The sequence below is a fragment of the Talpa europaea genome (assembly GCF_964194135.1).
Source record: "Talpa europaea genome assembly, chromosome: 12".
Classification (NCBI taxonomy): Eukaryota; Metazoa; Chordata; class Mammalia; order Eulipotyphla; family Talpidae; genus Talpa; species Talpa europaea.
In genome coordinates, this window is record NC_140079.1 from 83,259,017 (window position 1) to 83,272,679 (window position 13,663).

General features: G+C 56.0%; 1 protein-coding gene across 3 annotated transcripts in view; it reads right to left on the reverse strand.

Annotated features, from left to right (window-relative positions):
• TNRC18 (trinucleotide repeat containing 18) overlaps positions 1 to 8,952 on the reverse strand; it is a gene marked incomplete at its 3' end in the record, with an annotated part of 79,350 nt that extends 70,398 nt beyond the window's left edge. For all 3 annotated transcript variants that reach the window (XM_084249354.1, XM_084249353.1, XM_084249355.1), the window contains exon 1: positions 8,513 to 8,952. In XM_084249354.1, the coding sequence (XP_084105480.1) occupies positions 8,513 to 8,699 (187 nt within the window). In that variant the 5' untranslated portion in view covers positions 8,700 to 8,952. The remainder of the gene's footprint in view (positions 1 to 8,512) is intronic.
• Between the last annotated feature and the right edge of the window lie 4,711 nt (positions 8,953 to 13,663).

Sequence of the window (13,663 nt, forward strand, 5' to 3'; positions counted from 1 at the left end):
AGAGGGAAGGTAGAGAAAGCCAGAAACCAGGCCCAGTCAGAGCCCAGAAGAGGTGGTACAGGGTTCTATGGTGACAAATCCTTTCCCAAATGTCAGAGTCTCACAAGAAAGATAGTAATGAGGTTTAAGGAGGAGAGAAAACAAAACAACAGAGGGATGGAAAGGAGACAACCTTCACAACATTTGGAAACAGGCAAGCAGATGGACAAGAGGTGTGTGATTTGGAGAAAACTGAAAGCTAGCTTGGAAAAGGGAACCATGGAGAAGTCATTCCTGAGCAGTGTGGAAGCCTGACCCTGCCCCTCTAAAGGCTGGGGTGCAGAGAGAGCAGAGGCAGAACCAAGAGTTCCCCTAACCTCCACGAGCCCTCTGGTTAGGAATGATGGCGCCTTTAAGGGTTGTGTTGGAGTCTCAGGACTAAGGTAAGAACCAAATTTTTATCCAGGTATATTCAGCTCTTGGGAGAGGAACAGTTGTGTTGCAACACCCTGCAGGTAGGTACTGGGGCTCTAGCGTGGAAGACTGAAAACATCAGAGAAAAGACCTACTGACACATTCAAGGAAATGGTTTCCTCAGTTGACCAACAAATCCTGCCTTCGGCTCTGAAAAACAGTGGGTTAGGTAACATGTATAAGCCCACATACGTAATAAATGGTAGATAATTCCTATTAATTTAGAGCACATGCTCTATTTTTTTTTAACATTTTAAAAGGACAGGTTTATTAGGAAGGAGAGAAGGGAAAAAAAGACACCTGCATAGACACAGGTGTGCTGCTGCTACTTTGCAAAGGGAAAAGGTTTATGAAAAGAAATGCCTGCATAGTCACTGGCAGGCAGGAGACTGAGCACATGCTCTTAACTATGTGGTTCTAAATGATTTTAAACTTCTGCGAAAGGGTAGGGGGGAGTTTACGCTCTTCAAAACTTAGGTAATGTTGCAATTCCTTCAAAACATAAGGGAGGAATTATTTTCAAAATGTAACTCCAGTTGAAGAGAAGATAAAGGTATTTCCAGGCATTCTAGACCCAAAAAAAAAAAAAAAAGTCTTCCATATATATATATATATATATATATATATATATACACACGCTTCATAGAAAATTACTTCAGGATGAGCTCCGGCAAAAAAGTAAAGCAGGAAAAAATCATGGGCATCAAGAAACAGGAGATCTAATAACAGCAGAGAAGCAAAGGTAATTTGAAGGATGATGGCCCTACAATAGTCCCAGGCACCAGGTAAACCAGACTAGAGCAGAAAAATAAAAAAATACAGAAATGAAATCTTCAAAAAAAAGAAAGCAGTTGCTCACCTAATAGAGTTGATGAAATGAAAAATATACCCCAGAGATTGGCAGTCCAAGAAATGCCAGCCAAAAAAAGGGGGAGGGGGCAATTAATAACTCCAGGAAATAAAGAAATGAATTTTATTATACCACTTGGTTCAAATATAAATATTTACAAAGCCACAATAGTAAAACCAATTTAAACAAAACTGTATTTCACATATATCAAGAGAGGGGAAGTAAAAAATGGAGGTTGGGTGATGACAACAATAAACATTTATAAGTGCTTATTATATTTAAAATACTGTTCTAAACACTTTACCTGCATTAACTATTTAACCCTCACAACATTCTCATGAAGTAAATATTATTATCCATTTTAAGTTTAAGAAAAGCACGAGAGGTAAAGAAATGTTTCCATGGTCCACACTAGTAAATAGGAAAGTCAGAAATTACTTGGGCAGTCTATGCAAAATCCTCATCGTCCATAAAATTCAATGATCTCAAAAATTAAAAAATAGCTGTAGAAGCAAATTATTACATATAAATAAGCCTGAAAGGGCCTAAGGAAATAGCCAAAAGAATTAAAAATGGCAATTGGGAATTGGAGAGACACAAGGAAGGGATTACTTATTTATAATTTTGTTAACACTACTGACTCTTAGCATCAACTTTTTTTTTAAAGATTTATTTATTTATTTATACAAGCACTGGGGTACAGTCAGAAGCATGGGAGGGTGAGAGAATTCACCAGAGCAGGAGCAGAACAGGCAGACCGACGAAACACACTGCTGAGGGGAGCGGCGGGCAGCAGGAGAGTTCTGCCCACCATGTGGGACCCTCACCCGTGGCCGGCGATCGAACGGGCACTGCAGAGGCTATGGGCAGCTTCACAACCCAGCACTCAACCACTGTGCCACCAGGGAGGCACAGCATAAACTTTTTTTTAAAAAAAAATATTTATTTATGCAAACAAGAACTGGGGTATAGGCCAGAGGCAGGTGGGTGGAGGGAGATGAGAGGATTCAGCAGAGACAGAGTGGGAAACAGAACAGGCAGATCTGCTGAAATACACTGCTGAGGGGAGCAGCAGACGTGACAGGAGAGGTCTGCTGTGCCATGTGGGTAGCTCCCTGGCCCACCAGGAAATCAAACTCATGCTGCAATCAAACTTGTGCTGCAGTGGCTGCTGATAGCAGAGACTTAACCCCTTGTGCCACCAGGGAGGCCTCTGTATGTAACTTTTACTCAAAAATGTAGATTAGGCACAAAATAGAACTGCATATTTTCTATTGAGTATGCAGTGAGTAAATATTACAATATTACAATGGAAATATTACAAATATTACAATGGAAAACATTCCTCAATAAAGCCTTAAAAATCAGGGAAAAAGTTTTTAAGCGCACACACAATTAGACACTACATACTCAACAGAGTGAATAGAATTCAAAGAAACTGATGATATCAAGTGTTTGTGAAGACCTGGACTATCAGGAATTCTGTCGCCGAGAATGTATGACCATGTAACCACTGGAAAACTCTGCAGCCACTAAAGCTAAACCCACATACAACTTGTGATCAAATAATTTCACCACTAGATGTTATATATACATACATATAGATAGATATGTATATATGTGTGTATCTCTCCACAAAAATTTGTACATATAAGTGCAATGGACATCTAATTTGTACATTTAAGACCATGCTGACAGCAGCACTGTGGATAGCAAATATTGGTGTTCAGTGAAAAAACTGCTATATTCACCTAATGGAATACTATACAGCACCAAAAATAACAAATTACTGCTACATAGCACTGTGTGGATGAACCTCTCAAATGTAACATGGAGTAGAGGAAGCAGCCAGAAATAAAAGAGAGCATATTGCATGATTCCATTTCTATAAAGTTCAAAACAGGCAAAACTAAGGTAACAGAAATAAGAACAATCTTGGGGTAGAGGGTAGCAACTGGGAGACCATGCAGGAGCCCTCTGAGGGGCTGGAAATTCTTGAGATGCCTGGTGGTAACAATGGTGTGTTCATTTTATAAAAATCCAATGAACCAAACTCTCAAATTTGAAGATTTTTCAGTCTGTTATATGAAAAAAAGGAAAAAAAAATCAATTTAAATGATGGGTCAGGGCTGGGACCCTGAAATCTACGGAGCTTGGGGACCATCTAGAGAGGCTTACGGCATGAGTCCAGAGGTCCTGAGAGAGGTCTGGGCTACAGCAAGGGACTCATGAGTCATCAGTTAATGATGGTTGTAATTACACCATCACTTTTACTGTAGCTTTTTCAAAGGCTGTGCTAGGGACTCGGTTTGTTGCACTTACTCAAACTTCACAAGAACTGAATAAATTCAGTGGTGCTAAAGGACCGACTTTACAGATGAGAAAATTAAGACTTAGAGAGTCATCACACACCCAGTAAGTGGCCCCTGCACCATCCTGCCTCTAGGTGAAAAGCAGAGTTCTTAATCTGGAGAAGCAGGGTAGGAGCCACCACTGGTTTGTGAAGGCTCAGGAATGTGCAAAACTATTGGTGAGAGTGTGTGAAGCGGGTTTTTTGTTTCACTGCTTCCATTAACTCATGACAGAAGCTCACATGTAAGTGTTGGGGTGCATTCATGGCCTGCAAAGGTGATGCCGAGCTTTGGTAGTTCCCACCTAATGGCTGTGACTTCCCCCAAGGTCAGACGGCCAGGCTCCCTGAGCAGCTGGTAAGGTAAGGACCCTGGCCCTGGGGCTATTACTGACTGTGGACCAGGACTCCCAGCAGCCTATGGGGAGGCCCAAGAACCTGTTCTAACAGCAGTTCTCACCAGTCCCCTCAAAAGCCGGGCTGGAAATGAGGGCCAGGCTGGTCACAGCAATGGAGCTGGAGTCTGCATGTGACCCAGTGGGAGCTAAATCAGATCCGACCACAGAATGAAACTGGCCACATCCAAATTAAGAATGCCCCATCTCTGCCCTTTCCCCAAAACCGTTCCTCTGCAAGGAGCACTGACCAAAAATCCAGCTGTCCTCCTCCTCTGCCCCCCCCCCCAACCTCAACAGCGTACACCTGTCACCTCCAGGCCCCTCCCTGGTCACTATCACCTCCCTAACAGCCTCCAGCCACGGAGTAGTCACCTACTTGGCTCTCCTTCTACCACGATCCAGCAGGCAACCCAAACTAATTGTTTTAAATGCTTATTTTGAAATAATTTCAAAGTCAGAGAAAAGTTTACTATAGTGTAACTGATTGCCATGTGACCTTCACCGGATCCAGCAACTGCAAACTGCATCCCCAACCCCTTTGCTATTTCCATGTCGACTGATTTCATCTTCCTCTCCCACATACACATAAAAACTACAGATACGACGTTTCTCCTCCCGAGCCATTCCTGAGGATGGTAGACATCACATTCCTTTCCCCTAAACATTTCAGAGTTCCATGTCTTAACACAAGGACATTCTTACATAACCACAGTCCAGTTATCAACTCCGTGAAACATAACATTGATTTGACACTATCAGCTAATCTACAGTCCATATTCCAATTTCATCAATTGCCTCGATGATGTCCTTTAGGGCAATTTCTTCCCTGATCCGAGATCCAATCGCAGGCCATATGTTGCCTTTCGCTGTCACATTTTCTTAGTCTCTTTTAATCAGAAACAGTCTTTGGTCTTCCTTTGTCCTACATGCCAATGACATTTTTGAAGAGTCCAGAACAGTTCTGCAAAATGTCCCTTGATGTGAGTCACTCCCTCGGTTTAAAGCCCCCCCCCCCCCACCATCCTCTCATTCCTCAGTTTGAATTCCAAGACCTCATTACTGGCCTTCGGGGACCTACAAGACCCACCCTCCTCACCCCCCACTCTCCAGGCTCACAGCCCCTCACAGGGGCCAAAGCAGACCCTCGGCATTTTCTTTCCTTCACTGCCTGTGTCTCCATTTAAAACGATTTCTTTTCTGACCTGTGCATTTGCCGCCTGACCCCACACTAGGATGGGCGCTCTCCAACGGGGGCAAAGATTTCTGTTTGGTCACTGCTGGATTCCCAAGGCCAGAGCAGTGCAAGGAGGTACTTGGGAATCATTTGCTGGGAAAATGACAAGGAAGGAGAGAAGCCCGCGCTGGGCTGAGCACTAAAGAACCAAGAGGCTCCAAGAACCAAGGGGTCCAGTGCTGGTCTGGGTCCCAGAACATCCCTCAGGCCTCCCGGTGCCTCTGAGCAGAGGAGGGAGCACCTAGCCAATCTTCCTTATCTTTGGGCCCTGCGACACTGCACCAACCCATGCCGCTGATTAATCTTTTTAAATCAATCCCACCAGGCTGACGGGCTGGATTCCAGAGATAGAGCTGATCGACCCTGAAGGAGGCCAGCGGCCCCCTTATTGTCCACTGGCCTGTCCAAAGGGCAGGGCCTTCCCATCCTGATCCTTGGGTCCCACCCCCCCCCCACCCATTCACATATCCTCCTGGGGCCAGCCCAGGGAGTGGGCAGCTAATAGTTCTTTAATTGCAAAGTGAGGACAAGGACTACAGAGCCCAGAGCAGAATCAGTCATTTCACTGACTGCTGTGAACATTTAAGGCCCCAGCTACACCAACCTCAAGGTTATGGGAAAGGTAAGAGCCGCCCTATCCTAAACCCACTTTATTCTTGACTTCATCTCTTCTTCTGCAGAAACACCTCCATCCGCACCTCCACAGACGGCATCGCCTCCAGATAACCACCCCCAGGCCCTAGTCCAGAACTGCAGGATAGGGTCCAGCCCAGGCCCCTTCACCTCCAGCCTAGAGCTCTCCCAGGGCAGCTCCCTCTACCTCTGGAGGGGTGGCTCTCCCAGGGCTTCCCCGCCCCCACGCCCCAGGCTGGAGTCCAGAGTGGGTTGGAGTCCAGAGGTAACACACTCCCCTCCCCCGCTTGTGACCCCAGGCAAATAGCTCAGCCTCTCCTGGCTTCCCAGTACAAAAATAAACAAATAAAGATGAGGCTGATAATGCTGGCCAGACCTAAGGAACTGACAGCCAAGAAGGGGAGGCGCATGGGAAGAGAAAATGTAGCACCTGCACCCCGCAAATAAAGAAGGAGGGATGCTGGGTTGAGGAATTTGTAATCCAACTGCCCCAAGCTGTTAAAGGGGAGCAGTTCCCCACCTCCTGGCTAATGGGATTACCACCCGGCACTCTGGGCGACAGGCTAGGGCCTGAGGTCTCCAAGTGGCCACTCAAAATTTGGGCAGTGCCGGCCCCCTACCTTTCCCTGGGGTGAGCTCAGCCTACCAAGGGCAGCGAAGGCACCCTTCCCAGGCGGCCTTCCACGGCAGCCCTTCCCGCTGCTGCTATTTCCTCCATGACCTCAGCCTGCGAGCATGCAGGAGGTGCCCAGACAGGCCTATGCAGCCACCTCCCGCTGGACTTCCTTGTCCTGCCCCCCTCCGTTCAAGTCCCTTCACCTCTCCGCCTCAGCCTCCCCATCTACCTAGTGGCATTAGGTGATCTGGCGGCTGCAGTGAGATTAGGCACGGCCCTGGCACCGTGTGCAGTGGGCCCGGAGCGGCAACTATATTCACTGCTCTGACCCAGACACCTGGCTCCTGCCAGGCGGGTGTCAGACCCCGGGCCAGGCGCTCGCTGTGACCTCCCCCTCACTCTGCCCGGGCAAGCGGGGATTCCACTTCCAGCAGAAGACCTGCAGTCTGAATCCGCGGTCCTCTGGCACCACCGCGGTCCAGACAGAGCGACCTGATGAGTTCACAAGACACTCAGACACACAAAAATCACCTCCCTCTCTGGGGGCAAGAAAAAGGGGACAGCATAAGCGGTCTTTGCACCCCAGGGCCACCCCAACCCTTCCTCCACAGTATCTCCACACCCGCAGCCCACCGCTGGAGAAAACCCTGGCCCCCAGCGCGGTCCCCTGGGCTGAATGCCACCCCCAGCTCCCCGGAAACAAGCGCACGCCTGGGGACACCACTAGGTCCTCTCCGCGCCCCGGGCCCCCGCGAGTGCCCCTCCCCCGCCCGGTGCCTCACAAAGGCCCTTTGTCCCGCGGAGCCGCCGGGACTCCGGTTCCTGAAAAGTTCCAGGAGAAAAATCTGAGAGGCAAAAACAGCGGGCGCGGTGGAGCCGGCAGGGCCGGCGGGGCAGGGCAAAGGCGGTGGTCGCAGTCGGAGAAGTCCCGCTCAACACCCCCCAGGACAAGGGGCGCGGCAGGGGATGCCAGACAGTCACCAGAGTCCTAAACTACACTAAGGAGTGGGAGAGGCGAATTCTGCAAGTCAGTGTGGGGTGCCAGGCACAGCTGAGGGCAGCCGGGGGAGGAGGGACTGGGTCTCCTTCGGCGGCCGGCGGCAGGTCCCCGCGTCTGTCTTCCCACCCCTGCCGGAGGCGGCCGGCCGGGGAGAGCTTCTCCCTCCGGGGCGCCGTCCCGCAGAGCCTGGGGAGCCCCGCCGGACCAATGGCGGAGGCCACCGGGCCCTCTCGGCCCTGTCCTCCCGCGCGCGGCTGGACGTCAGACCCAGGGTTTTCCCTGCGCCGTCGGTGCCGGGCGCGATCCGCGCCGCGCCGCGTCCCGCTCCAGCTTCAGGACCGCGGCAGCCCAGTTTCTGCGCGGCCGCTGCGCTGCACCCGCCTTCCCGCCCGAAAACCAGGGGCCAAGCAGGAGTCACCGGCCTCCCGGCATGTGCGTCCCGGGACCACCGTTCTCTCCCGGGGAAGACCGGCCTCCCGGAGGCCACCACCGACCCACCCACGGCCGTGGTCTCAGGGCTGGGGTCTCCCTCCCCTGCACCCCAGGTTCTCGGGGACGGCCTGAGACCCTGAAGGACGCCAGAAGAGCAGCTCGGACCGCAACCCGGGGCGCGGGGGCGTCTGCAAGGGTGTTTGCCAAGAAAAGAGCTCGAGCTCAAAAAGCTCGATGTTTCAAAGGGGGCCGATGCGTTCTTTTCTCGCCCAGATTTTGACAACTGCAGCCCAGGCGCGAGCCGCCCAAGGCCGGGTGGAGGACTCGCCCCTGGAGGCTCGGCTTTCTGCAGACGCACAGGCCTGGAGAAGCGGGCTGGCCTCCGCCTGGCGCCGGCTGTTTCTGAGCTCGCCCGCATCCTAGCGGACCCCCGGGAGAAAGCGCCGCCGCGCCTCCTTCACAGACCGGGGAACAGGCCGATTCCCGGCCTCCCTCCCCAGGATCCCGGGGGGACCCGATGGGGCGGGCGCGGCGCGCGGCACTTACCCGGGTGCGGGTGCAGGTTGAGGCCGGCCATGTACTTCCCGGGCGGCAGCGGGCCCGGCAAGCCCGAGGCGGGCAAGCGTCCGGCTGTGGCCGCGCCCACGCGGTGGCTGTCCATGGCCAGGCCGGACAGCAGCGGCGGCGGGGGGCCGTGCACGGACCGCGGGGGCCCGAAGTCTCGGCCATCCATCCTCCGCGGGAGCGCCGCGGCCAGCCCCCCTCGCGGCCCGCGGGCCTCGCTCAGCGGGACCTAAAAGTTCGGCCTCGGCGTCGTCCCGGAGTCCTCCGGCGGCGGCGGGGGCTCCGACGCGTGCATGGCGGCGGCCGGCCGGGCTTGCGCTCCGCGGCGGGCCCGCGGCCCGGGCCACACGGGCGGACGGCGGTCGGGCCCCTCCGGGCGGCCGGGCGGAGCTGCGGGCGGCGGCGCGCTCGGCGTCTTGGCGGGGAGGAGAGACGGGCGCGGAGGCAGCAGAGAGGGGGAGAGGGGGAAGGGGGAGGAAAAAAAGAAGTTTCAGAAAGTTGTCTCGCCGCTCGGGGTGGGGCGCGCCCGACCCGGCAGCCAGAGGGAAACGGGGAGTAGCCCCTCTTCCATAAAAAGGAAAAAATCCGCGCTCCTTCCTCCGGCGGCCCCGGGCGCCCGGGGGCCGGGACCGGCGAGGCGGCCGGGGAACGCGCTGCGCCTCCGCGCGCGCCCGGCCTCGGCGGCCCCGGGTCCTTCCCACAGCGGGGCGGCCCCTCGGCAGCGCCCGGACGGCGTCGGGACAGACCTCCCCGTCAGGACAGACCTCCTCGGCGTGTTTTCTCCCTGGGTGTCACATGCGCCAGGGCGAAGCCCGTCCACGAGCGGCTCGCAATGTCTCCCTAAACACTGTCACTATCTGATCCGGAAAGTTTAATATTTAACCTTTTGGGGTCCTCGCCTCCCTTGTCCGAATTTGATTTCCCTGAACTCGCCCCGAGACGCCGAATGGCGGGGTTCGGGGAGCAAGGACGCCAAGCGGAGTATTATTTTTAAGGAGTCGCCGCCCCCTGCCCCGGCCCTGCGCGAGGCGCGCGGCGGAGCGGAGCGCGGGGACCACAGACGTGGCACTTCCAGCCGGGGCCGGGGAGACGCTGCGAAACAAGCTTTGGTTTCATTTTCCAGCGCCGTGGCCTGGGAATCCTGCGGACGGAGGACGCGGTCTGGCGCGGACAATTTGGGGGACGTAAGAGGAAAAGCAAGGGGCTCGGTCCTTCCCTAGCTCCCCCCCCAAAAAAAAACACCCAAAAATAACCTACAAAGAAAATCTTCACAGCGCGGACCGACCGCGGGGCGCGTCCCCCAACGCTGGGCAAATCCCCCCGCAGTTCCAGTTTAGAGCTGTTTGTTTTAAAGAGGTGTCGTTTACCGATTCCCGGGGGGCCGGAGAGGCTCTCGGAGCCAGCCCTTCCCCTCGCTCCCCGTCTGGCCGCGGCAGCGCGGATTCCTCGTTCGGGGAGGCCCCGGCGCGCCCGGAGCCGCCGAGCAACCCGGAGCCGGCAGCGCCCGGGCGCCCGCCCTGCACGCGGCGATCCGCGCCCGGCCCCGCGGACCCCCCGAGCCGCCCCGTCCCCCGCCTCCCCGGCTCCCTCCCCAACTCTGCCGAGGGTGCTTATTTTAAGCGGGTTTTGGTTACAAACACCCCTCCCGCCCGCCCTCGCGCGCTCCCCCCGGGCTCTGGTTACCAGCTCCGCGTTCACTTTGGAAAAATCTAAGATCGCATCCGAGGATACGTGTCTGAGGAGCTTTCCGTGATTTTTTTTTTCTTTAAAATGTCCTTTGTATAGATTCTTCATCCAGATCGGCGCTTCGGGGCCGGCCCCGGCGCCCCGGGCTGGGGCAGTCAGGCTGCAGCCCCCCCGCCCCGACCCCGGGGTACCCCCACTCCGGGGGAAAAGCTGGCGCGGCCGCCCGCGGGCTCCGCCGCGCGATCCCGACTTTCTCCCCTTCTTAAATGCAGTTAAAATGGCTGAATTCCGGCTTTTAATTAAAAACAGCCTATAATCGAAAACGTCTCGGCGTCCGCGGCTCCCCCGCCGCCTCCCGAGCCCCGAGCTGGGAACCGACGCCCCTCGGCCGAGCCGGCGGGGGGCCGCCGGGCTGGGGGTTCAGGTGAGCGCCCCGGGCTCCGCGACCCGCCCCCGCCCCTCCCCAGGCGCCCCCCACCTCGCTGGCCCCGGCCGGGGACGGCGTCTCGGGGGCCGGGGAGCGGCGGGGGTCCCCCGCCGCACCCCGAAGGGGGAGGCGGGCCGGAGGGCCGGCGCGAGAAGTTTGAGACCCGCGCCCCGGGCGGGCGGGCGGGCGGCGAGCGCGCGGGGCGTACCTGGCGCGGCGGCTCCGGGCGGCGGCGGCTCCTCGGGCGGCGGCCCCGGCTCCCCGCGCGGCTACGCGCCCGCGCTGCCCGCCATCCCGCGGCCGCGGCTCCTCTTCGCCAGCAGCCTCACACTTTTTGCCCGCCTTTCCTTTTTTTGGTAGAAAACCGCTCCCCGGGATGAGCGCGCCGCGCGCCAACTCCTCCGCCCTCCCGCGGCAGGGCTCCCGCGGCCCCCGGAAAAGCCAGCTTTCCTCCCGCCGCGCGCCCCGCTTTTTAATAAAATCCAGGTAGCGCCGGTTTAAAGAATCCCAAATCTCCATATACAGCCCGGGATTGGAAAAGGTACATTACACAACCCCCCTTTCAAGTTCCTCTCGCTGATTCTAAAAAAAAAAAAAAAAAAAAAAAAATGCGCCGAGGGGGGGTGGGGGAGGCGGGGGGGAGGGGCGCACTCGCCGGCGAAGAAACACGCATTGTTCCCGGGCGCCCGCCTCCCCCGCGGCCGGCCCCCGGCCGCCGCCCATTGGCCGCGCGCGCCGCCAATCACGCGCATGTAAACACCTTGGCCCTCCGCCATTCCTATAAAACCAATTACTGACCGAGGGGCTCCGGCAGTTTCCAGGCTCCCCTCGGCGGGGCTGAATGATCAAAACTGGTGGTGAGAATTTTTCAGGGCCGTTTCTAGGCAGCCCTCCCCCTCCACCGGCTCGGATTCCCCCCCCCCCTCCTCCTCCTCCTCCCTTTTCCTAACCCCCCCCCCCCCAGCGTCTGGGCTGAGTGATCAAAATAGAGGAAGATGGTTGTCGCCGCAATCCAGGGCTTTGCAAGGCGCGGTTTAATGGGCCGCCTGTCAGCTTCCTGCTCGCAGGAGGAGGTGACAAGCCGAGCGAGTCTGGAAGGGCCTGAGGCCCGGCGAGCTGCGCCCCGCGCCCGGGCCCCCCCACCTCCCCTGGGGCGCGCCTTGGAGAACGCGCGGTGGAGACGCTAGAACAGACAAGGGCTGCTTTTTCCCTCCCCCCCCCACCCTCTTTAAAACAAAGCAGCGATTCATTCACTCTCCCCCAGCCGCGCGGTCGGGTGGGATGGGCAGGCGCGAGGACCGCTTTCCTAGCCCCGGCCTGCGCGTCCCTCCCTGAAACGCGGTGTCAGATGGTTACTGATTAATATTTTGGAGAGACCGCAGCGGCGGGCAGCGGGTGAGTCTCTAATCTTCTAAAAGGGGTTCCTATAGAAACGCGGACCGGAGCGCGCCCCCCGCTCGGCCCCGGGGCTGTGGAGCCTTGCTCCGCGCGCCCCTCCCCAGTGCTAAGCTTTGCGTGGGCGCTCCCCACCCCCCTTTTCTCCCCCCGCAAAAAAAAAATCAGAGCAGAAAAAAGGATTAGATCGGCTGAGCGCGAACTGACTCCCTCTCGATTCTGACATTTCAGCCTATTAGCATTTCTCCACGGGGCCTTCTGAAACCTATTAAAGTGTAATATTAAAAACCTCTTGGCTGGGGGCCGCTCTCGCCTTCCATCCGCCGCGCCCCCTCCAGGGAGGGCGAGACCAGGAAAAAAAAAAAAAAAATCTGTTGAGCTCAGAGGAAGCAGCAGCCAAGCCCAAAAAGTGCTTGGCTGGCCGCGGCAGCCGGAGGGGGAGGGGAGCCCCAATCCCCCAGACTTTGTACTTTTATTTTGCGCTTTCAGCAAAATCCTTTTTGGGTTGAGCCGCTAGTTGCTGTCCGCGGCTGGAGTGCGGGCGCACTTGGAGGGGCCTCGGTCGGACATGGGGGAGGGCGGCAGGGCGCACCCCCTCTCCGCAGCCCCGCAGGATCTGGGGCCGGGCTCGGCATTACGTACCCTCCAAAGGAAGCTTGGAGAGACCGAAATCCGTGCCGATCCTACCTCGGAGAGCCACTGCGTTGATTGGATTTTAATTAAAACAAGAGAAGCCCACACTTTGGCCCTGCGCTGCGGACTCAGCGTTTTCGCATTTCTCGTTCTATTTTATTTTTTTAATCCATTTTTAAGGCAACTTTTTGAGGGAGGTCGCATGAGCTACTTAAGCGTCCATTCGTCCTATTTTTTCCTCCACTTTTAGAAAAAAAAAAAAAGGAGTAGGCTTGGAGAGCGAACTGGGGGTGTCTAATTTAATTCCAGTATAAATTTAAGGGAAAAAAGTTCAGCCTCTTGAGGGCAGTTTCAAGTTGCCCTTCCTGGAGCCCAGTGCGCTGGTTTCTAGGCTGCCCTCCTTTGGAAGCTGGAGCTCCGCGGGGGGAGGAGGGAGGAGTAAGACGGAGAGAAAGGAACGAAAATAGCCCGAGCCGAGGGGAAGGAGCGGCTGTGGCCGCGGTTGGAGCAGGGCGCACTGGTCTCCGTGGTGGCCCGGGCAGCGGGAGGCTCCCGGTGCAGCCCCGGGACGGCCAGGAGCAAGGACGGAGAGGGGGGTTAGAGAAAGGAGGTATTGTGTGTGTGCGCCTGGGGGAAGGGGGAAGGGGAATTGGGGGGGCGGGCGGTGACTGCAGAAATAAAATAAACGCTGTTGAGCTGCTCGGCGCTGCTGTTAGCCAAGGCAGGAGAAGGGGCCGTGCGTGGGGGCACCGCTCGGGTGGGCGCCGAGCGTCCTCTGCTCTTATCCAGAGGCCTTTGTCGGTTCCCAGTAAACCCTCCCAATCCTAAATCCCCGTAGCTTCCTTCCCCACCCCCCTGGTTGCTCTACAGTATTCGGAGCCCAGACCCTTGTCCCCCACACCATTATCCCCGCCCTGAATCTGGAATGTTTTTAATATAGCTCAAGGAAAAAAAAAAAATGTATCTTGAGAAAGTTGGGCTGGGGAATACAA